This window comes from Diceros bicornis, chromosome 8 (assembly GCF_020826845.1).
Source record: "Diceros bicornis minor isolate mBicDic1 chromosome 8, mDicBic1.mat.cur, whole genome shotgun sequence".
Classification (NCBI taxonomy): domain Eukaryota; kingdom Metazoa; phylum Chordata; class Mammalia; order Perissodactyla; family Rhinocerotidae; genus Diceros; species Diceros bicornis.
The window spans coordinates 20,876,702-20,902,049 of NC_080747.1; the positions used below are offsets into that span (position 1 = coordinate 20,876,702).

Consider the following 25,348-nt stretch of genomic DNA (forward strand, 5'->3'; position numbering starts at 1 on the left):
CTCTGACCAATTGTAAGATATGGTTGCACAGGCCCGTTGAGTTTTCATTATATGCAGGGTAGTGCTGGGGTAGCCCCAAGAAATGCTCATTGCCATTGTTTTTTGCCACGTCCTTAAGTCACTTTGCCCCAAACCAGTCCTCTTGAGGAATAGGAGGTATCAGCCACATCTGGTGGAAGGGTCTGCTGCCACAGGTCCACAGATTTCCTCCACACACCAACCCTGCCTGGAGGTCTGGCCACAGTAACTCTAGATCAAAGTCCCACCAGCTCTGCCCCTGCTGCAGAGGCTCTCAAGCCTTAGGGTGCATCAGAGTCATGCGAATGTGTTTAAAATGCGGATGCCAGGGCCCTGCCCCCCACAGATCCTGAGTAAGTACTGCATGGGGCCTGAGAATTTGCATTTGCAACAAGAGCCCTGGGTGATTCTGTCGCAATGTGTCCTAGGGCCACACTTTAGGAAATACAGCCAGACCCCGGGTGGTGCCTGGGAGCATGCCTGGGGTTGACTCCCCATGGCAGAGTAAGGAGAAGAGAGGGAACCTCAGACTCCTTCTTCTAAGTGCGCATCGCCAGAGATCTCCAATCCCCGTGCTAAAGAGAGGCCAAGGAAGGGCACAGGAGCCTCCGGTATCAGTCCTTCGGTGGCTGGGACCATGTGGCATTTAGGATAAAATACAGAGTTTGGACTCTATCATCATCAGGGCTACTTTTGACTGAGTACTGAGTATATGCTAAGCAAATTACATCTCATTTAATTCTCACAACACTGTTCTGAGGGAATTATTATTTATGATCCCCATTTTACAGATAAGAAAACTGAGGCTCCAAGAGTTCCAATATTACCCAGGCAGAAAGTGGCAGAGCCAGGAGCTGAACCAGGTCTGCTTGGCTGAAAAGCCAATGCTGCACTAAAAAGAACCTGAGGGATTTTTGAGGGGAGATGGGGAGGAAGATGTTCCCAGTCCTTGTTTCAGTGGCATTAACACTCCTTTCCAACTTAAAGCAGATATAAACCTCTCAGGGCCCCTTTCCATGGCCCCTCTGTCCTTCCCACTTCCATCTTCAGTCCTATTCTCTCCGACTCTTTCTCCTCTCCTCACCCTTTTAATTTTCCCCTTTCATCCCCAAAGTTCAAAATTACAGACCCAGTGTGTCCCTCCATTTTCCTTGCCTCCCCCACTGCTAATACAAGAGTTTTCTCCTGTCATCCTCTTATGATACAGGCTATCTGGAGAAATGAAAATTAGGTTCCTAGCAAGGTGAATGACCTACCATTTTCAAGAGGACACTGGGGAATCTTGTTTGCTCGAAGGTTCCAAATATAATCCATGTTCCACTCAAGGCACACTTGATGATCTTTGAAAGGGCGTTCAAAAGGCGGGACTGCAGTCAGCAGAGTATAATTCGTCGCTACAGCATGTAGCAAGTTTTCCTCCCATTTAACATTCAAGTCTCCACCACTGTATTTGTGAGTAATCCAGGCGCGTAGTACCACCGCGGACACCGAAATGGAGTATCTGATGAAATAATCATCTCTGTAAACCATGATGCTTGGAAATTTCACATGTACTATTTGTGTCCTGCTGGTGTGAAGATGTTTCTCATTTTTCCACCTTTTTTTGTACACAGGAATGCTGTTTCTGAACTCAGACGAAACAACCGCTTCCAAATTGACGACACAAGGCTGAGAGCATAAATACTCGACTGAGACTTCAGAAACGTTGCGAACGTTTCCTTCCAAGACAGTGAAATAAATAAAGTCTTTGTAAGCCAGGCCCTGTTTAGCTTTGGGTATCACCGATGTAGTCAGGGAAGTCTGCCTGCCCAAAGACGGTGCAAAATTCTGAAAAGAAAATATATCTATGTGAGTTTAAACATCATCATCTTAACATATAGGTGAATCATTATTTTCCAGGGATAAAAAATATCCATCGACGTACAGCGATGAATATGGGAGATAAAAGATATCAAAACTACTACTGAACAATTGGAGAAAAACCAACATACACACAAATGAAGATTAGGCCACATTAAACTCTCTCCCCAGACTCAGGAACATCTACCGATCAAATGTGACTTTCAAAGCTTTGTGGCAATCATTCCAGAGTTGGTTTCCAAATAGAGGAGCCAGTTCACAACAAATCTAGTAGCGGCAAACCTGTCTTAGAGGGAACAAGAGACAACCCAGCTTCAAATATTTCCAAACTATTATCATGACTTCAAATGGTAGTGAGATGCAGCCAAATCAAAGGGCGGGAGAAGAGTTCAAAGTGCAAGAGAGGAAACACAACGGGGACGCCAACATGACCCCTTTTGCTCCCGTACGTTCTAAGCCAGGACAAGCATGTGTGACGGATGGACCAGCAGGAGGTTTGTATTGCTCCAGATCACACACAGGCAGGCCTGGACCACAGACTGTTGTCTGAGTCTTTTACCACGGATGGTGCTACACATGCCAAGAAAGATTTTAGCTGTGTGTTTATTTATCTCGGTCTTTAAATGACAAAGCCCTCTCAATGTGGACATGCCTTCCAGAAGAAATCTGGAAAGTTTGGTTGTGAAATTAAGGCAATGTTACAAGCACAAGGCACTGATGTATGGGTGCTAAGAGCTCTTCTAAATGTGACTTTGTGACTTAGGCATCCAAGACAATAGCAAAAAGTTACTTTGGACCACTTCACACCCATTAGAATGGCTATTATCAAAAAACAAAAACAACAAAAAACCTAGAAAATAACAAGTGTTGGAGAGGATGTAGAGAAACTGCAACCCTTGTGCATTGCCGGTGGGAATGTTAAAATAGTGCACTGTGAAAAGCAGTACAGCAGTTCCTCAAAAAATTAAACACAGAATTACCAAATGATCCAGCAATTGTACTTGTAGATACCCAAGAGCGAAAGCAGAGACTGGAAGAGATGTTCACAGACATACACTCATGTTCACAGCAGCATTATTCATAATAGCTAAAATGTGGAAACAACCCAAATGTCCATCAATGGGATGAATAGATAAATAAAATGTGGTACATACACAATGGAATACTATTCAGCCTTTTTTTGATGTGTGTGTGAGGAAGATCAGCCCTGAGCTAACATTTGATGCCAATCTTCCTCTTTTTTTTTTTTTTTGGCTGAAGAAGATTGGCCCTGGGCTAACATCTGTGCCCATCTTCCTCTACTTTATATGGGACTCCACCACAGCATGGCTTGACAAGCAGCATGTTGGTGTGCACCTGGGATCCGAACCTGCAAACCCCAGGCCGCTGCAGCGGAGCACGCACACTTAACCGCTTGCGCCTCTGGGCTGGCCATCATTCAGCTTTTTTTTAAGGAAGAAAATTCCGACACATGCTACACTATGGATGAACTTTGAGGACATTATGCTAAGTGAAATAAGCCAGTCACAAAAAAGAGAAATATTCTATGATTCCACTTATGTGAGGTACCTATACTAGTCAGATTCATAGACACAGAAAGTAGAATGGTGGTTGCCAGGGGCTGGGGAAGAGGAGAATGAGGAGTTAGTGTTTAATGTGTACAGATTTCAGTTCTGAAAGATGAGAAGAGTTTTGGAGATGGATGGTGGTGATGGTTGCACGACAATGTGAACGTACTTAATGTCACTGAATTATACACTTGACAATGGTTAAAGTGGTAAATTTTATGCTATGAATAATATCACAATTTTAAAGAAAAAGGTCACTGTGGTCTTCTCCAGAGAAGGAAGAAATAGGGACCCCCTTCTTCAGTTCTGGCTTAGGGTTGTAGGAGAGGCTAAGGTGGATAAGGTATCACGGAATCCCGTTTATAAATTACAGTGACACTGGGCAGAACACGGCCAGCGCTCCAGTCAAACTATAAACAAGTCCTAAGGGAGCACAGCACCAGCTGAGAGCAATTCTGACTGCAGGGTCTGGGACAGGCTTTATGGAAGAAATGGCATTTCAGTCGGGCTTTGAAGGATGAAGAGAAGTTCTTTAGGTAGAGAGGCAAAAGGAAGACACTGCAAGTGGTGTGCACAGCTTACGTAGGTGCAAAAAGGCAGGGAAATGCAGGTGTACTTGGGGATGAGCAAGCAGCTTGGTTTGGGCAGAGAACAGAAGTGGGTAAGGACACAGAAGGACATGGGGATATGAGGTTGAAAGGAAAGGCAGGGTGCTGGCTCTGGAGGACACTGAATCCCAGCCCAAGGAATGTGGACTTGTATTACACTGACAGTAAAGAATCAATGAAGTTTTCTGTAAAAGGGGATGGTGTTTCCATTTTAAAGCCCTGACAATCAGAAACAAAGCTGACAATCAAGAAAAACAAACAAACAACATAGTTCATTACAAATTCTTACTCATAGTAAGAGAAACGCAAATTGAAACTACACTGAGATACCATTTTTAACCTATTAGATTCACAGAGACTAAAGAGCCCAATAACACGTTGTACTGGCCAGAGTATAGGCAAGTACGCCCTCTTATGTACTGCTGATAGGAGTGATCTCTATGGAGGGCAATCGGGCAATATCTATGAAAAGTATAAAGGCACCCACCCTCTGGCCCAACAATTCCTCTTTTAGGGTTTTATCCTACAAATACACTCAAATTTATGCAAAATCATGTATATACAGCTTTTCACTGCAGCACTGTTTGTATAATAGTGAAAGATGGAAAACCTAAATGTCCGTCAAGAGAGGGCTGGTTCAATAAATTACAGTACATCCCTCCTGGAGTACTACACAGCTATTAAAATGAGGAAGAGCTTCATGTACAAATAATGAAATGATCTCCAAAGGTTGAGTTTTGGGGTTTTTTAAAGCAAGGTTCAAAAGTACCATTTGGATTTTAAAAAGGAAAAAATATAGACATATTTGCTTGAATGCACACAGCACTGGTTGCTTGCATGGAGAAGGATGAGGGGACCAGAAGACAAGGTAAGAGAGATCAGTACTGTGTATCCTTACTCATCTTTTGAATTTTCTACTACATGAATATTGGGGAAAAAAAATGAGGGGAGGGGAGAAAAGCAACAGTCCTAAAAGACGAAAATGGAAAACGTAGCTTCTCCCAATGGCAGAGGGAGATTAGGAGAAGGGCCGGCCATTCCTTTTGATTAGTCACGGGAGACACGTGGGAAGCAACGTGTCACGAGCAGGGCACAGTCCAATCTGTCCATCCCTGCAGGGAGAGGTTTAATTGTTTGACGTTCTCATTTACACTTCCAAATTAGAGGGGGGAAACACATATAAAAATAATCTTATAATTAGAAGTAGAGAACGTTAGAGGGAATGAGCCCTTGGTGACAAGCCGGCCCAGCCCATTTTCCGGAAGAGGAGATGGCAACAGAGAGGTGACGTCCTCTGACATTACCCAGCTGGGGGCTTTGCAGAGGCAGGTCCAGAAGCCCAGCTCCTTTTCTTCACCCCCTCCCACCCCATAGACACAAGAGCAAGACTAAAGAGTTGCCATTTCACGGCTGTCTGCCCGCTCCACGCTGAATTCTGCTTTCCTACGAATAGAGATACACCCGGCATCTGTCCACAAGCGGTGGTTTATTCATGCAGCGAGATGTGCCAAGATGTGGCCCCCTTCTCAGGATGGAAATCAAGCTGTTAAGCACACAACAGAGTTCAGCCGAAGCCAGAGATGGCTGGTGCTGATGGAAGCTGGACCAGAACAGCAGCCAATGGGTGGCCAGCCCTCCTCATTCCAAATGCCCCCAGTGCTGCCCTTCCTCAACTCCACCAGAAGGAGATATTTGCTTATTTAGTGAGACGATGGGGAGCAGAGTCCAGGACATGCTGTGGTATACCAAATATCACATTGTGTTCTTTTTCAAAGAATGACTTGACACCTCTTCCTCATTCTTCACGTGTGTGCCTTAAAACCTCACTGAGGCCCAGTCTTCCCACTTTGATTTTATCATGTTTTTATTGCTGACGCTAGGAACTCCAGTGAAAACCTCTTTTAAATAGAATGCAGAGGGAAAAGCTATTTGATTTCACTGTATTTCACCACAAACTACAATTAATAATAATCATGTTCATTATTTTACATCTTATTGCTAAAAATGCACCAGCCCACTTTTCCATGCTAATAAGCACAGCGTGCTGCACATGGTTTCAGTTTTGCTTGATGATCCATGACTTTCCAGACCTCAGGCTCATCACTGGTGATGACAGATGAGAATGAAGAAGGTACTGGACACCTGACATGTACTCTCTCTTGAAATTCTGTTTTAAAGGAAATCTCCATATACTCGTATGAAGATTATTTTATTTTCATCTGCTTCAAAGTCTCAAATGAAACAAAAGCAATCCAAAATCTATAGGTTCTAGATGTATGCTGTCTCATGTGGTGGCCACAAGTCACATTAAACACTCACCATATGGCTGGTCCAAATTAAGAGGTGCTGTAAATGTAAAATAGATACTGGATTTCAAAGATTAAATATAAAAAAAGGAGGTAAACGATCCCATTAATAATTTTTAGAGGATTACATGTTGAAGTGATAATATTAGGATACAGTCAATTAAATATATTACTGAAATTAATTTCCTGTTTGTGTTCACTTTTTTAATGTGACTACTAGAAGGTTTGAAATTACACATGTGACTCGCTTTTGTGGCTCACATCATATTTCTACTGGATGGTGCTATTCTAGATTTGAGGTCAGCAGACTTTTCCTGACCATGTGGTAAAGGACCATATGGTAAATATTCTAGGTTTTTAGGCCACTCGATGTCCATCACAACAACTCAACTCTGCCGTGGTATCGAGAAAACAGCCATAGACAACTCGTAAGTGAGCGAGCATGCGTGTGGTCCAGTACAACTTTGTTTACAAAAACTGGCAGCTGGCTGGATTGACCCATGGGACAGTTTTCTGACCATTGTTCTAGATTATCAAAGTTTTATTCTAGATAGTTTTGAAGAACACCAAGTGACAGAAGATATGCTTTTTAAAGGAATTATCATATAGGAGAAATGAAAGTAATAACCCAATTAGGCATAATTTCATATATGTGTAGTTGATGGGGCTTGATCTGTTATTTTGCAAAAGTTCCCTGGTGGCGGTGTTGACATCTTGCTATTGTTTCTTTCAGTAAAGGTTTAAGTAGGATAAGAAATTGGAGCCAGGCTGGGCAAAGAGATATAATTTCATGGATTGAGAAAGATTATTTGAGAAAGGGGAGGAGCATGAGTGACAGCTAGGGTACAAGACAAGAGCAACTTCAGGGACGGAGCACTGTTTTCTTAATATGATGGGGGTGTGCTGGCCCCAAGGAGATCTCAAAATCACCGTATGTAGCTTTAGGAGTATGATCTAAATCCCTAAAGAAGGCCTTAACCATCTTCAGTCTTTTGGGCACCTATGCAATATAGGAAACTGGCATCTTGTGGGTTGGAACAGACCCAGTGGGCACCTGCTACACCACGAGTTGTGGCCACCTCTGTTATGTACAAAACCAACACCGATTAGCAACACATCACACTCTAAATATTGATTAAGCTGAAGCTGATTTCCTGGCTCAAGTCATGTGTGTGGTTACGAGCTGTTTCCTGCCAGGAAAATAAGGCAATTAACTTGAAGAGTTCCAGCTACAGGCATGACACGTGTCCAACCTTCATAGGTATTTCCACATGCCAGGTTGCATTAATATAAGCTAAAAATTACCCAAACCTTTCTTTGTTAAGAAACTATAAGGTCAGAGTCCATGTCTTATTCACTGTTATGTCTCTGCTTCTAAGATACAGCTTGGCACACAGTACGATTTTGCTAAGTGTTTCTTGTTGAAATAAAGTACTGGGTGGGCACGGGCATTTCTGCCAGGTGCCTCGGTGGTCCATCCCAGGTCACTGCTCCACACCCTGGGGGTACCTGCATATAAACCGAAGGGCTTGATCCAATCTTGAGTCCCCATCACCCTTTCCTGACATTCACAAGTTCTTTTGTGAGAGGGGCCCTTGCCACTTCTCTTCCAAAGAGCCTCTGGCATCTCACTGGGTGCCTGGGCATCAGAGCTGACCTGAGGGACTGTGAGGTCACGATCTGACACCCACCTAGAGTGAACTTCTCCCAGCTATCCAGTCCCTCCAGACCTTTCAGGCATTAGCCCTACATTCCAGAACTTTTCCAATTCTCCGCACCAAAAATACAAATTAAATTTTTAAAATTTCCTATCCCTCTACCCTCTGTTGGACTCCCATTCATCCAGCAAGTTCATCCACGTCAATGTGATAATGAAAAAATACTGTGGTAGCGTCACATATCCGCATTTCTATGCCACCCTGTTGGAAATAATGCCTTAAAAGCAGAGCCCAAATGTACTGCAGCTGTAAGCAAGATATCTTGGGTGTAGGGAGCATGTCTGTGCCCTTCAAATTATGCCATTTAGGCAGCCACATAGATGCTTCACTTGGGAAGCTACTGATCTGCTCTGCACACAATGGAGCTGGGCTCTGAAAGATGCCTGAGTCCCCAAACATCTGTTCATACCAGAAGTAAGCCCTAATCAGAGTCAAACCTGACAACGTCACACACTGTCACAAAACATAGACTCCTTTGTCTTTGGGTAATTGTGTATGTATTGTAATTTTTTTAAAAAAAGAAAGAAATGGGTCAGTCAATGTGTGTTCATCATAACAGACCCCAAATTGGAGATCTAAATGCATTCACTTCAGCCTGGGAATTGAGAAATAGATGAATTTATGTATCTTCTTGATGGAAAAAAAAAATCTATCAATACCGCCCAAACTTCTTTTAGGATGATTGCATCTGATTCCCTTAAACAAAATCAACAGAAAGAAACTCTATTCAAACAACCCTCCCTTGTACCAAAGAGCTGAGAAAACGTGGCTCTTTTCTCTGTATGATCCACTTGTTATTTAAGGAAAGTCTTAATCATTCAAGTCTCGCTATGGGAAGTTCATTTACACTTACACGTGTATGTGGATATGTCACATATGCAAACAATAACTGACTGTCTTTCTCATTCTTGCCCATTCTGCCCCATTAGTCGCCTAAGAAAACCTTGGCTCATGAGTGCTTTTTCTCCGCTCAGCTGGCTGGATCAAACTTTCCATAGGTCAAAAAGGTAACTGTATTGGCTTAAAAGGCCTACTTTTCCAATTTCTGCTGACTAGAAATAAGCAAAAATTCTGTTTATGTCAACAAAGCAAGCAATTAAGCAGAATGGGCGAAGATGTCAACATGGACTTCAAAATCAAGATGTGCCTTGGGAAACATTTCCCAGTCGACCAGTACGCCTTCCCAAATCTGAGAGCTGGCTAGAGAATAATAATGATCACACTACTAGTTGTGTTGGATCCTCTTCTCCCATTTAATACTATTCGATATGCTATTTCTTTCTAACTCAAATCACATGTGGTCAGCAAGGTTTGTTTTGGTTTTATTTTATTGAGTACCTACTGTACGCTGGGCATTGGGACAGGTGTAGTAAGTCTTCTCACTCACTTCTAACCTCATCCTCTCACAAAGAACTTCACAGAACTTTTTACTTCAAACCTAATCCTCGCAACAGCCCTGTAAGGGACACAACATTCCAGCTGATGAAACGGAACCAATTCACAGACGGTAAGTAACCTGTCCAAGGTCAACCAGCTACTAAAAAGCCGAACCAAAATTCAAATCCATAACAGCTGACTCCAAAGTCAATGGTGGTGTGCCCCTTGCCTTCCAGAAACACCCAAAGTGATGCCCTCAACTCACCCACTTACCTCTACACCTGTCACCACTTTCTGGCTACAGGTGAGGGTATCTTGGGACTCTGCTCACCCTCATCTTGAAAGTGGGAGGCAGCTAAAATTCCATGAGGTAGCCTTGCATCTGGGGAGGGCAGATATTATCTTACCCACAAACACACACACCACGCTGAGCCGCAGCTCGATGAAACCTTTCCTTGGGTGAGGATGGGAGACAAATAAGAGCCAGCGAAGCAGAATCTCCTCAGCAATCCCTCACACGCTGCATGGCCCTCCTGCCCCTCGAGTCCTTTCTCAGGGGATTGGGATGAGTCAATAAACAGGGTAACTGAACTCACTTGAGGCTATTTATGGTCTCCTGGAGTCCATCCATCTTCTCTGTGAACTGCCTGGCTTCCTATGTCTTCTCTTCTACCTTTCCTCCAGCTGCTTCCTTTCAGCCAATTCATGCCTCCTACACTTGAGCCAAAAGGAATAGAGGGCAAGAGGCAAACACCATCTCTTAGGAGATTTTAGGAGCTCCAATCAGGATGGATGTGAAAGCTATTGGCTGATGTGAAGTTTGAGCATGATCTCTGTATTTCAAATACCCATAATCGCTTACTCTTGCACAAGCTGGATAATTGAGGGTCTCTGTACCTTGTTTTGATCTTACTAGGTCCTATGGTACACAGAGTAAAGAATTAAAGAATACTGCTAGAAGGATAACCAATGGTGTGTGGCCACTTACGGACAATTCGGTACAAAACTGGGTCGCAGCCACTGTCTGCTAACAATCCCCACATACGTCTCTGCAGCATATGTCCTCTTATTTCTCTGTCCTTTGGTTGTCTAACAAGAACAAATGTCCACTCGGAATATTTCAGCTCTACAGCTGACATCAATACTTGCCATTGTGAGATCTGTTTTCTCATTTAAGAAAAATTATACGTTCGAGACCAGAGTTTGGAGTGGACAGAACTGCCTTGTACAAGTGCCATTGTCACAGATGGGGCTGTAGCAGCCTCGGGCTGTTCTAGCCAAGTCCAGAGGAAGGTAAGAGTTAATGAGGTAAGAGAACGACAAGGGGGTCTACTGGACAGATCAAGTCCTGTGCGGACCACACCACTCAGCGCCAGTGACCTCAGGGGAAGCGAGTTCGTTACCTCTTGCTTTCAAGGCCCTCACCCTCTCTGAGAAGGCTTTCTGCATCTTGACCTTTGGTGACCTCAGAATTTTCTGGCAGCTGCTGGAACCAGGGATCATCTTTTCAGAAATCTGCCTGGCATCGTTCCGTGACTTATCTTTCAGGCCTCGTCACAATTATTCATGCTTTGGCAGTATCCTAGCTACAGTCACAGTACTGTTCTTGGGCTGCTCCTGAAGGTTACTCCGTCCCAGCCAATGGAGAAGGCAGGGGCCCATCGCCTCCGGACCCTGGCTCAGGGAGCATGCTTCCTACGAGGGCAGGGGCTTAAAGACATCTGTTCAGAAAGCCATTCTCAACCTCCAGCCCTTGTGAACAAGCAAATAGGTGGGAATAACACAAAATGGGAATCAGTTCCCAAATCACGGACAATTTGGCTTTGGAATGCATTCCAAGACACACTGGCCCTGCACTTGGACACACATTCATACAAACTCAAGTGCTAACCTCTGCCAGCTGCCTCTGGACCATACCAAGATTCGATCCTTTACCTCTCCATCGCAGATGGCAAATATATCTTTTGGTTTTACCTTTTTTTTTTCTCTTTAACATCCTGCTTCTATTCTGTGGCCTGTGCTTCCTGCTTTGTATATTTTAGGCTACTTTAGATATGACCTCACATCCTGGCCAATTGCACGGTAGCTGCTAATTGTGAGAGCTCTGCTAATGGCCCATACATCTACGCATGAGGGGAATGGGTTACAAGCAGCAAAATCCAGAAGGCAATAAGCTAGCATGGCTAAGAACTGAGGCTCTGGAAGTAGACAGATTTGGGTTTCAATCTCGGACTACCTGTGTGGCCCGGGGCAGCTTACTTAACCTGTCTGAGCCTTAGTTACCTCATCTGAATGGGACTCACAATAGCTCCTATCTCACAAGGTTGTTGTGAAGATGAATATTGGATAATACATATAAATGACTTAGCACAATGCAAACCATTATTATTAATATTATTTAGGCTTTCAAATTATGGGATAGATTCCTCCCACTAGAGTCTACATATTCCTGAGATCCTGCCTAACTATTCGGCTCCACCTCTACCCTCCAAGTGCCCACCCTCCTTCCCTTACCAATCACCTCCTCTAGGAAGTAGTCCTTGATGAGCAGAATGCACACAATTGTGCATTTTTTCTCAGTTGTCTCATGTTTGTCATATGTTTCATGCAGATGTTTACATTTTCCCCACTTTGCACACTGAACTTCTCCAAGGTCAAGAAACCTTACCTTTCAGCAGGATCTCAGGTAGCACATCCCTCTAGAACAAAATCCCTAGCAAATGGCTAGACCTTTAGAGCAAAAGGCACAGCCCACCTTCCCAGCCTCACTTTAGCTTTCTTGGGTTTGGCAAAACCTTCTCACTCAGTTGCAAAACAGCCTTCTTGTTTATCAAAGTCTTTCCTTTACAGGGGCCTCTCTGAAGCTCATCTGAAGGAAGAACACATAGTCAAGAAGCACTGACATTTCCTCTCCAAAAGAGTTCCCAATCCATTCCTGCCCTGTCTGCCAAGACATTCATACACGCTCTCGTTATTTTCCACATTACAGTATTTTCTATAATCTTTTCAGACCCCTACCTCCCCACTTCACTGTCTCACTCTGGTCTACCCAGAGCATCACTGTCCCCCTCTCTGTGATCTCTTAAATTCCACTTGGTCCACACAGAACTTTTACACTCACTCCATCATCTGTCTCTGTTCCCACAGACCACTAGGCCTTTAGGCTTGGCTTTCGTGACTGTGATTTCTTGGAACTGTCAAAAAGTGGTCTCTCCTTGCAAGGTCTTGAGATTTCCATGTGGAACTTTCCAGGCCACCTGTAAATTAATGTTTCACACTCTGCTCTGCTACATAATTTCTGCCTCTGTGGGTAAACCAGTGCCTTGTGGAAGGGGATCATCTATTTAAACTGAAACCCTGGCTGGCCCCATGGCTTAGCGGTTAAGTGAGCGCGCTCCACTGCTGGCGACCCAGGTTCGGATCCCGGGCTCGCACCGACGCGCTGCTTCTCCAGCCATGCTGAGGCCGCGTCCCACATACAGCAACTAGAAGGATGTGCAGCTGTGACACACAACTATCTACTGGGGCTTTGGGGGGAAAAATAAATAAATAAAAATAAATAAAATAAAATAAAAAAAATAAACTGAAACCCTGTCATTTGCTAAGGCAGTTTTATTTATGAGCCTGTGTGCTGTAACCCTGTGGCATAAATATTAAATAATAATATCTCTTGGTTAAAAAGAAATCATTCATGTTAACTGACAACTTCTTATGAAAATATGAAGTAAATTCAACCACAAAATTTGGTAGTGGCTAATTTTAAAATATGAGCAAAAGCATAGATTGCTCAACAGGTAGATGCAAAAGCAGAAATACAATTTGCATTTTTACACTCCTGTGTTTCAAGAAATGAAACATCCAAGAAGTAAAGAGCATCAAAAGAAACTTGGGCTGGGTGGTAAATTTCTCTGGAATCAAATTCTAATTCCTGCCAGTGTCTCCTAAGCAGTTTTCAGCTTCGATGAAGAAAGACTCTGAATAATGACAATGCCACATAAATGAAAAGAATTCTGGACAATAATACTGCTCAATTTTTTTTCTTTTTAGCATTTTGTGAATTTCCTATTACATCAGTTTCATGATTCAGCATTTTCCATTCATTTATTTACAGTAATATATGGCGAGATAACCCAAGGTTTCTGCAGGATCCTGGAACATACCTTAGCCTGCACACGAAGGGTGTCGCCTTCTGTAAATTTACTATTATTCAGGAGAATTCAAAGCAGAAGAAAGCAAGCCATCAAAGGAACTGAGGAATATTTCCCCACCTTGTTCTGAGAGTCTAAATTACTCTGGTATTTCAAAAGAGTTGGTTTTGAAAAATAGGTTACTGCCATTTAGTTGACGACTAAAACGGAAGCCAAGAAGTGTGCAAATTGTAAACCGACATGCATAAGCCAAACGTATTCTCTGAAATGACAATGTTCAAGACGCAGCTAAAGTCACCACTCTGGTGGTAAGCGTGTTATAAAGAACTAGATTTCTTTCCAGCGTCCGCAACTTGGCTGGAGTAACCACGGAGGAGTTGAAGAGCGCTGGAAATGCGAGGTTCATCGCCCGGCGCCTTGGCAGAAAACAGTCCGGGCCATGAGGACTCGGTGGAAACTAAAAGGAGGGTCGAGGTGGGTGGCATTCGCGGCGAGAAAGAGGCGAAGTTGGGCACGGGAAGGAAAGGAGCTGCGAGAAGATTGTGAGGGAAGCCCAGGACGGGTAGGGAGGGGGCTGGAGAGCCGTGCGCGGCGGGGTGGGGAGGGAACGCGGGGTAGCGAGGCTCCCAGGTGGAGTGGGGGACAGCACGGAGTCTCGAGGGGAACCCGACCAGGGTCTGGAGCAAGTCTGGGAGGGAGAGGAATGGTCACCAGCGAGAGCGCAGCGCCGCAAGTCCGGTCCACGCACCCCTCTCGGCGACCCGGGTACCCATCCCAGGCGCCGCGCGCGCCCGGGGCGCAGCGGCGAGGAAGCGAGAAAACTAGCAGCGCCGCACCCGCCCCGCGTGGCGGAGGTCCCCGGCCGCCCACACCCGCGTCCCCGGGCCCCGCGCGGAGGGGAGGACCCGAGCAGGGTCCGGCGCTCACCAGGTAGCAGAGCAGGAAGAGCGCGCAGGCAGGGCGGCCGCCGAGGCCCGGGGGGACGCTGCCGCTCGGGGGGGCCATGGCTGCGGCCCGGACGCCGACCGCGGCCGGCGGGGGTTGTCGCTGCTGCTGCCGCGGCCACCCGAGCCCCGCGCCGCGCCGCTGCATGGCGAGGCCGCCCGGATACGGGCCGGAACAGGTCACCTGGTGCAGGGACCGGCCCCCGCCCGAGGCGCCACCTTCCCGCCCGCCCCCGGCCGGGCCGGCCGCCGCGCGCGGGGCCACCTGCCGCCGCCGGACCCGCCGCCGCCACCACTGCCGCTCTCGCCGTCGCCGCCCCCGCAGCCCCAGCCGAGCGCCAGCTCCTCCCCGCTTCCCAGTCCCCGTCCCCTCCCTCCCCTCTGCCTCCCTGGCCAGCCCGCCTCCGGCTGCTCCCGCCGGCCCCCAGCTTCCAGCCCTGGGGGCCGCCGGCGCCCACGCAGGTGGGGAGCGACCCGGGTCCCGCCCCCCCGCCGCCGCCCCTCGCCCGGTTCGCTCCGCTCCTGGCCCGACCCCCCCCTTTCCTTTTCGTTCCTTTCCTCCCCCGCCCCCTTCCGCGCTTGTCCTCTCAGCGATCCCCTCCTCTCCCTCCGTTTCCCTTTTCCCTTCTCTCCTCTTCTCCTCTCTTACCCCTCTCTTCCTAACCCCCTCTTTTTTTTCACTTTCTCCCTTTTCTCCCTGTCCTTTTTCTCCCTCCTCTCCCTCCCCTTCTCCTTCTGTTCCTGCCTTCCGCATTCTCCCTCTCCCACCCACTCCTTCTCCGGGTCGCGCAGCCCAGTTCGCGCCGGTGCAATGGGTTTCTGTTTGGTTGCTTTTTGGGCGAAGGCGCCATTCCCGCTGGGTGCAGGGCGACTGTGCCCCCTGGAGTCGCGCCACTCAGCGGCCCAGCTTCCAGTCCTGAAGGATGGATTTTGACCCCTGCCAACCTCCACCTGTCCACCTGCAGAGGTGGGGCCGCCTCCCTGCTGACACATTTTTAGCCCGGGTTGCGCCCCACCCTGCTGGCTGTTTCACAGCGCGTTCTGGATGTTTCCCGAGGGTTTTGTGCGGTGCCGCCGCCGCCGCGCTCTTTGTTTTAATTGTCCAGAGTATCGGCGCCCAAAGCGGGTTTGTATTTGATTTGCATCTTTGTGCCCCCGCTTCCGCTTTGGACCGAAAAGAAAATGAATTAATTAGGCCAGTGCAATTGTACTCAAGCCTCAAATGAAAGGACTGATGCTCTTGAAGTGCACAAAAAGCTTTTTTAAAAAATCCAGGCACATCCTCGGCTTTAGGGACGCAGGTTGGGACTGGCTGCTCGCCCAGCCGGGTTCTGCCGCCAGGCCGAGGGGCGCGGCCAGACGGCGGGACCCCGCTCGCGGCCCGCCCTGGCGCTCTGGGAAGCGAATGGCTGTGTCTCGCGGCTCAGACAAACGCTTGGGCCCGCGGCTGCTGCTCTGAAACAGTTAACCCGTCTTCCAAAGTTCGCAAAAGCTTCCCTCTGGCACTGTTGGATTTGTGCGGATTGGAACTAATAATAGATTGGGAATCTGAGAGGACACAGCCCTTTCCCTGCGGAGGTGCCACCACAGTGGTCAAGTCACGACAGGCATCGGGAGAAGCTGGGGGTTAAGATGGCAGGCCCAGGGTTGGGTTAGACCAGCTTTGCAATCCCCTGTGCGTGGGTATGCCCGCAGCCTCTCAGGACAGACCTGGCCACACTCAGCTCCTCAGCTGAGTCATCCCTTACTTTTTTTAGGTCACTTGATGGCTGTGCCCCTGGGTCAGGCTCTTGGCCCCGAGTCACTCACTGCAAGGTAATGCCTTATGTCAGTGGTTCTCAGAATTCAGCCCGGATTGGAATCACGGGAGGGCTTGTTAAAACACACATAGCTGGACAACCCTGCTGAAATTTCCTATTTGATCAGTCCTGGGTGGGACTTGAGAAGCCGCCCTTCTAACAAGCTCCCAGCTGATGGCAGATGCTGCTGGTGCAAAGACCCCATTTCCAGAACCACCGGCTTATAGGAGAGGGTCACTTCTGCTCCTCTCTCATCCAGCAGCTACCACATTAAAGCATTTGAAGGTTTCTTTGTTTGACAGATGTCACCACCATCCTGTCCCACTTCCACAGACCCAAAGCACTTAAAATTCTCCTGCGTGAGGTGGAAAACCATTTATTCTATCAAGTACCCAAGGGGATCAAAGATTTGGTGACTTTATCCCAGATCATGTCCATATTTTTTCTGTCAGGTCAAAGTACAGACTATACTTCTCTAATGTACGTCGGAGGAAAATTTTTGGCCAGTTCTGGAGAATGGGGCTTCACAATATTTCTGGGGTTTCCCGCCTGTCTTCCTGAGCCTGTCGCCAGAGTTTCTCTGCTTCATTGCACACAGACTCAGCTGGTCTTAGGGAACCAAATGGTTCCCTCAGGTGGTTTGTAATCAGGATTCATGCAATTGGCGTTTTCAGAGCCTTGTGAACTTTAAGGGTTTGAATTTACCTAACTATAGTCAGTGTGGGGGCACCCCACAGGAGACTGGGCTATTTTTAACCTAGTATATCCAGTATCTCACTTATTCATCTTCTCTTGCCCTCCTGCTGTCCATCAGGCGCCACCCGAGGCCCTGGGAATCCAGAGGTGGGCAGGACCATCGGTTCAGCGTGGAGCAGCAAGCTTGCAGAAAACGCCAAAACGCAATTTAGTTCTCTACAAGGAACGTTCCGGTTGCTCTGCGGCCCGGGGCAGGGGGTGGCAGGACTGACTGATTAATTCTCTATCGGAGAGGGGCAGAGAAAGAGAAGGTCAGGATGTCTGTTCATAGTGGAGTGTGACATTTTGATCCAGAAGACAGACTCAGTTATTGCCCCCTCTCCTCTCCAGCCGTTTGTGTCAGTGATTTGAAAGGTGTGGTCTGATTTCAGCAGAAGGGCCTTTATTTAAAAATATCGTTCTTTCCCCTTGCCCTGTGGAAGGGCTTAAAATTCCGCCATTATAATTCATTGGTTTGAATTAAGTTTTAATACTCCAATAAAATGTGAAGGCCCCCGGGGACCGTATTAATCTGGTATCACTCATTACTGCTTTAGCGTGAGTCGGTTTATCACATTCCCCTCTAAGGAGACAGTGAGAGGAGAACAACTCCACACCTCGACACCGAAAAGGACAAAGGCAGCAGGGTTCCAGGGAGGATGGTGGACTCATCCTCATTGAGGCTCCAGCGGGAGCAGCATCCAGAGGCCTGAGGGGAAGAGACTGGAGAAAGGCAGAATCTCACTGAACCTGCTGCCTCGATGGCCACAGATGACATCTCCGACTCTGAAATGATTTTAAGATGAGTAAAATCTCAAGGACCCACGCAGTTGGCCAACTATTAACTTGCCAAGTAAAAATATTTAGAGCAAACCAAAAAACCCCCTATATACTATCTTTTGTCAACATTATTTTGTTAAAAAGACACAGCATTTCTACCAGTGAAAATTAAGGGGGGACATAACATTATAATGAAACACAGTCCTTTAAACTGAATGTAATTTGCTCGTGAAAAACTCCCAATTTTTCTGTGTCTCTTTTGCTGTGGCCCAGTAGAAATGTACCTTCAGACTGGCACCATCCCTACTGGGGCACTGGAAACCACGTTTCCAGGGACGAAGGGTGTGTAGGGTAAAGAGGTCTGCCCCTACAGAGACGACTGAGCTCTGGGTTACAAGAGGTGGGTGGAGGCGGCACTCTGGGAGTGAGGAATGCTCCTTCTAACCACTCCCCTCCTATATAAACTGCTGGGGACCAGGCAAATGCCGCCCGCTCTAGGGACCTTCCCTCATGACCTCAGGTCAAAACTCAGTTGGTCTTTTCTCTCTGTCCCCACCAGGCATGGCCTGGAGCCCCACGTAGCAACGGGCTAATGCTGCTTTATATACGGTAGTTGGTTTGTTGCCCTGTTCTCCTCCTCGGGTAGACTGTAAGCTCCTTGAGAGCAGGGATTGTTTCTTAATCAGCTCTATGTGCTCCCCCCATGCCTTGTACAGAAAATTCTCAGACATAGTCACTAAATAAAATTGCCTCCATCATCTTTCTTTTCTGTTTTTCCTTCTATCCTCCCTTCCTGTCTTCCTCCCTTCTTATCTTCCTTCCTTCTTTCCCTTTTCATTCTTTGTTATCTCCTCCATCTTCTTCCTATTAGACACAGCCTTTCCACCATCAGGGTCTCTGGAATCCTGTAGCCTTCTCCCCTCTCCCAACCCCTCCTCCCTTTCTGCAATTTCAGATATTCGGAATAAAGACAAATGAACTGTGACATGTGCCTTTTACATCAAAATAGAAGAGAAGAAAACAAAAATAGAAGAGAAGAGGGCTGTCAGGCAACATACCATCCTGATTGAAAAACCATGGCTTTTTTTTTCTGCCAAGGATGACATTCAGGATCTATCTAAATCCTGCACGTGTGCCATCATTAATGTTCAGTACCTCCATTTTTCTCATGACGCCTAAGCTTCTCTTTCCCTCATTCCATTTCCTGACTCTGTTCTCTCTGTTTCACATTCTCCATATTGACCAATTACTTCCTATTTCTTCCTTCCTTAGGACATTCCACCAGATACCATGCCCGTGTGCTGGTCCCCAGACCTTCTCTTTTGAGCCTCAAGTCTCTGTCTCTGCAGACTCTCTTCCTGTGGGCCACAGAACCCTGGCTTTGAGAAGCAGTAGTGAAGAGGGGATGGAAATGCTTGTGTAACCTGGGAGTTTTTCCATATATTTCCATGGGAATGCTGAAGGTCTCGGAATCACTCTGTCTGTAGCCCTGGCATGCTCCGAAACGAGCTCTATTTCTGGGCCTGTCAGATGAAATGCTGTTGCTCCTAGTTATTTTTGGCTCTTTGCCCTTCTGAATAGGTGCATATTCAGCTCGATTCTCCCCCAACCCTGAGCCAGGAAAAAGCAGGCAGCTCCCCTTAGCCAAGCCTCCTCCCGAGTCAGGAGCCCTTGCCCCCTTAAGCAGCAGCTGTCATAAGCTCTCTGGATCACAGGCAGGCTATTCCTGCAGTGTCTGGGTGGGCAGCAGGGAAATCCACTCTCTGGCCCCCTGGGGTCACTGATGAAGAGCTCTGTGAGCTGAACACCCCTGGGCAGGTGCAGCCGCTGTGCAGAGCCTCCTCACTCATACATAGGTCTGCATCCTGCCCCCCTGGGCATGGCTGCAAAAACTTCCCCTGCCATCCTTGCGGGACCTGGGATGGGAGGGGCCGCATCTCAGGCTCCGTGAGCACAGAAATATCTGTATGCTGAGTGTCTGACGAAGGAGGGCGCCCTGGGACGCAGAAGGTCAAGGACCATGTGTCTGCAGGTGGAAGGATATCTTTGGGTGAGCGTGGTGAGAATGTGTGTGGAGAAGGAGCGGAGTGGAGAGAAGTTGGGTGTGAATGTGCGGATCCACTTGGGACACAGAGTGAGAGGAGAGAGCGCCCGGGCACTGAGGGAGGGAATGTCAGTGTAAATAATTGAAGAGAGAGTACGAGTGCATGTGAGAGCTTGGGGAAGACGGGTTGTGTCTCCAAGTCCTGACAATATTTCATAACTGCATCCTGCAGCTGAAATTGTGAGCCGCAGGCAGGCATTAACATCGACTTAGGGCTTTTAGTCCACCAGTAATATACGATATCAAGTAAAATGAAACATCCAGATCAGCTGTACTTGTGTGGACGCTTGGTAAGGTCCTTATAAATCAAGAAAGGCATAGAGAAGGGGAAGCTAGACCAGGGTCCTCTTGATAGCTACTGATCTTCACAGCTTTTCTGGAGAGATTTCTTTTTAAAGTTCTCATCAAGTATTTCTTTGATGCATTAATTCGTTTACCCCTCATGACATCAGCAGCATCATTTTAGCAGCATCAGTCTCATTTTTCAGATGAAGAAACTGAGTCGCTTGAAAGATCCCAGGAACACGGCCCGGAAGTGACAGAGCCGGTTCGGATTCTGGCAGTTTCGCTCCAAGACTCATGCTCACACCCCTGCACTAAACTCTCGCTGTGACTGGGGGTGATGGAGAGGCAGGCAGGTGCTGTGCGGCATGTGGAGGAGTCACACCTGGGTGCTAGACTTGGGTCTCTGTCAGGACCTCACCAGGTGCTGAGAACAGATTGCCGTATCAGGCACACCTGTCCAGGTCCTAGCCCACCACTTCCCAGCTGTGCTACCTTAGGGAGGTCACTAATCCTTCTCGAACCTCAGTCTCCACATCTGTAAAAATGGGGATAAAGTCGCTGATCTGCCCCTTTACGTGGTGTTCTGAAGGCCAGGTAAGGTCGCATAGGTGAGGGGGCATGGTAAATTGTCAAGCTCTAGACAAGAGTAAAGCACTGTGGGTATAGTCACGCGTCGCTTAACGATGGGAACACATCCTGAGAAACGAGTCATTAGGCGATTTCGTCGTTGTGCGAACATCATAGTGTATACATACACAAACCTAGGTGGGATAGCCTACTCCACACCTAGGCTATATGGTACTGTGCAGTCCGTTGCTGACTGAAATGTTGTTATGCAGCGCATGATTGTATTTTTCATACTTGCCCACCTCCAAAAAAGGCTCACAGAGAAAGATACATCCATTATAAGACCGTGAAAAATTGAGGAAGGTTTATAAATACCCGTGGCAGCATGACCCCACCCATGAACCACATCTCTCATTGTAACCCTGGAAGGTAGTATTCCCCCATTTTCCATCTAAGGGAAGCCAGCTGCCACATGTGAGCTGCAACGGCCAGCATGGCGTGAGAAAGCCCGAGCTGGCTGTGTGGAGGGAGAGAGAGAGGCTCAGCTAGCCTCCAGCTGTTCTGGCCGACTCAGCCCAGCTGGCAGACATGTGACTGAGCAAACCATCTTGAACATTTACCTCAGCTGAACCTTTCGATGACTCCCACCCCAGCCGCAAGCTGACTGAAACTGTGTGCAAGTCCCCAAACAAGAACTTCCCAGCTGAGTGCTGTCAACTCACTGAACCATGAAAGATAAAAATGAATTGTTATTTTGAGCTACTAAGTTTGGGGGTAATTTGTTCACAGCAATAGATAACTGAAACAATATCCCAGGCTAATATTAATATTTTAACTCAACAGTATAGTTACCTTTGAGATTCCTGGCATTCAAAGCAAAAAGGGGAGCAGGATGGATTATATGCACTTCTTATTGTCTTGAGGTGTTATGATTTACCTGAATGGATAGTTCATCTGAGTCACCTCCTTGCAGTCAAATCAGAATGAAAATTAAACTATCTCCCGTACTTAAGAATCTCTCCTATCTTTACCAGAATTACAGTTGTGCAAGTTCTATAGTCTGCCTTGCTAGAGCAAACAAAAAAATTGCAGTTGTCGCTAACAAGATAATGTCCCTTGCATTTGGCCCAAATCTTTCAGACTGGAGCTCAAGCCCATTTTTTCCTGTTCGGTTCTCACCGCATCTTCTGCCTCCTGCCTCACTCACATCCCAAATTAAGTCACAAACCAGCTCGGTGACTCCGGGGTCCTAAGCAGCCAAAATTAATGATTAAAATAGAAATGCTGAAAATAGTTGAAACTGAAGCAGATTGGATGATTTATTCAAACCTTCAGGAAAAATTACTATTCAGCCCAGAATTGAAATTTAGATTTGTGGTTCCTAATCAACTAGAATGCAGTAATTCCCTGGTACTAACCCCCCAAAAGGGAAAGGAAAAACACATGTAAAATCTATACATGGCTGTCCTTGTGTCTTTTAGAACCCGTGCCCTGGGAGGTCAGGAACTGTATTTGTCTTCTGAATAGCACAATGTTTAACACCTTACTGGTGCTTATTAAAGCTTTTCTTCACTAAGTGACCTTCCAAGTCTACGATAATAAAAGACATAAGACTCGTGTTGAAGAGTGATTTCTATTCTCTCCAGTGTGGCCTTGATGAACAGATGTCGCTTGCCTGCTGGTCCCATTCTGGGAAGTCTGGGTTAGCATGGAGTATTTGAGGTCACCTCACTCACTTGGGACCTGAACTAGGCCCAGGTAAGCTGTGAAGGTAGTGAACATTGTCTTTTGTGCCCTTGACCTACTTTTCTATACTCTTCCCCCTCATTTGTCTTCACATCCCTGAATTGGACTTCAGAGTCTTTCTGCTGAAACTTTGTGGATAGCCTAATGGTTGGGAGAAAGGGCCAGGCTCAAATCCCAGCTGAGTTCCTTATCCTACATTTGCATAAACACTTTCCAATCATCAAGACATTTCATATCTGTGTTTCAGTTCATTGTCTCAACAATCCTGTGGAGGAAGTTGTTACGGATTGAATGGTGTCCTCTGAAAAGGTAAGTTGGTGTCCTCAGCCCTAACCCCTGTGACTATGACCTTATTTGAAAATAGAGTCTTTACAGATGTAATCAAGTTAAGACAAGATCATAGAATGGGCCCTAATCCACTATGATTGCTGTCCTTACAAGAAGATGGAAATTTCGACATAGGCATGCCCAGAGGGATGACAGGGTGAAGACACAGAGGGAAGACAGCCATGTGAAGATGGAGGCAGAGATTGGAGTTTTGCTGCCATGAGCCAAGGAATACCTGGGGCTACCAGAAACTGGAAGAGGCAAGGACGGGAGCATGGCTCCTTGTCCGGAGGCTTCAGAGGGAGCATGGCTTTGCCAGTGCCTTGATTTTAGACTTTTACCTTCTAGAACTGTGAGACAATAAATTTCTGTTGTTTCAAGCCACCCAGTTTTGGGCACTTTGTTCCAGCAGCCCTCGAAAACTAATATAGAGGTATTATCTTTTTTCCTATACTTTTTAATCCAATGTAATTGGGTACCTACTGTGTTCCAGGCTCTGTGCTGAGCTCTGGAACCCAGACCCAAGGCTACATGTTAATACAAAGCAAATCAAAGACCCCGAGCCTTCTGATGAATTTCCATGCTCATTCTGTTGTGTCTCAGGCACTCCCCCTCCATCACCACTGCCCGGTTTGTACCCACTCCCACAGCTGTCTTAGAGGTAGACAATGCTGGGACTGGAAGCGACTTGGGTCCTGATCCATCCCCCTGTTTTTCTAGGTGTGCCAGCTGAAGTTCAGAGGGGTCATGCTACAGTAGAAAGGCACCGTTGGACTCCAACACGTCTTGTCACTCCGGGACTCTGATTAATTCATGTTATGAATAAATTCAACAAACAACAATGTTTGTCGAATAAACACTAAATTATTAATGACTAGTAAAGAGAATGTGTTATACTTCCCAGAGGTATTTGAATGTGGAACAATGCCTTAACCCAGAGAAGTGAATTTCTGATAGTGGAATGTGGGACTGGGGTGGGGTTGGCAGGGAGATCTGGGGGCAAGGGCAGAGTCCTCTGCTGACCCTTTATCTCGTACCCCTGAAGCAACTTCTCTGTCTGCTCAGGAAAGGCCTGGCTACCTTGGAGAATTCTGGAAGTGGGCCGAGGAAGACCTTGTTCTCCTCTGTCCTTTGCGAGGCCATGCAGGGCTGTGACCAATGCTCTCCCGGATTCAGAAGGAAGCACTGGCCTCATTAGATGCATGTACCACTATTGCTGTTCTAAACTCCAATACTGCTGAACAGTTCAGAAATAGATCCATTATAGGTCTGCTTTAGCCCCAGGGCTTTAACACAGGTCACTGGAAAATCCAAGATTGGCACAGTAATTCAAACTCTTAAGAGGGAAAGAACAAAATTCTCTTCAGGATTTTCCCCATCCCCCTCCTCCTCTCCCCCAGCATAACCGGGAGTGCCTCTTCATTTCTGTAGTGCTTTGGAATAAATAGCTCTTACGTTGAACTTGAAATCTAAATTTTTCTTCAGCTATTAATTGATAAGAGCAGCTCATTTCACCTCTCATGCTCTGAAGTAAGATTACAGTGTAAATAAACTGGGTCAGGTTTAGCAGGATGGACGTGAACTGTTCCCTAATTCCTCTAATCTCTGGTAAAGGAATAACTAGGATTTGGACGTCAACATTCAATAAGCAATTATGTCGCTCCTTCAGACTGGATCTAAATTAGTCCGCTGTTCCCTCAAAGAGAATCCAACGAAGCTCCAAACTGTGCTTTTCGATTGCAATTTCCTTGTTTTGTTCTAGCCCGGGAGAGGAGTCAGGTTGTCGGAGGGATTGGATTTGATTTATATTAATTTTTAGAGTATCAGGGATCTCTTGTTTTACTTGAAACAGATCAAGGAAAAAGGGTCAGTAGACAAGGATTTTCTCAACCACTGATCACCAAGCCGTGCTCAGCATTTCATGAGCCTGGCTTCGCATTTTCACAGCGCATTAGAACCATGATCTAATTATTAATCTCACCCTAGAGTTCTGAGGAGTTTATGACGGCTGTTGAAGTTAATGAAGGCTTTTACCTATAGATCTGGCGCTAAATCATTGTGATTGACTGAGTGCCCACAATATGGTAGGCAGCGATAGAACTGACAGAAGGGAAAAAGAATTAAACAGAAGGAAACGAAGATGAGGAAGAAGGAGAAGGCACCAGAAAGGAGGAAGGGCAAGAAACCAAAACTAGATTGTAGCTTCAAAACACCTCATTAGAAAAATGGGGCAGTTAAGGAAGAACTCACCAAGTAATCTGCTTAAACTGTAATTAATTATTCATTTTTATATATTTATGTGGCACACTTCCTCTAGGGAACCCAATGTGCTTTGCAAACATATTAAATAATTAACTCTCTCGAATCTGAGTGAAGTGGAGAGGCAGCAAAATTACTCCATAAAAGGCTGAGTGCATTGGTGAGTGACAAATAGATGTCTCACTTTGAAGGGGCAATG

General features: G+C 46.5%; 1 protein-coding gene and 1 long non-coding RNA gene across 4 annotated transcripts in view; one reads left to right on the top strand and one right to left on the bottom strand.

Annotated features, from left to right (window-relative positions):
- Positions 1–14,765, bottom strand: part of SEL1L3 (SEL1L family member 3) — a 97,923-nt gene extending 83,158 nt beyond the window's left edge. For both annotated transcript variants that reach the window (XM_058546834.1, XM_058546833.1), the window contains exons 1-2: positions 14,531–14,765; positions 1,275–1,845 (exon numbers count right to left, since the gene is read on the bottom strand). In XM_058546834.1, the coding sequence (XP_058402817.1) occupies positions 1,275–1,845; positions 14,531–14,695 (736 nt within the window). In that variant the 5' untranslated portion in view covers positions 14,696–14,765. The remainder of the gene's footprint in view (positions 1–1,274; positions 1,846–14,530) is intronic.
- LOC131409521 (uncharacterized) lies at positions 13,901–23,689 on the top strand. Of its 2 annotated transcripts, XR_009220951.1 has the most exons (4): positions 13,901–14,077; positions 22,464–22,575; positions 22,811–22,872; positions 23,611–23,689. It is a non-coding gene; the product is annotated as an uncharacterized LOC131409521 (long non-coding RNA). The 2 variants fall into 2 exon arrangements; XR_009220950.1 differs by lacking the exon at positions 23,611–23,689 and having other exon boundaries at positions 22,811–22,929.
- Positions 23,690–25,348: the final 1,659 nt, after the last annotated feature.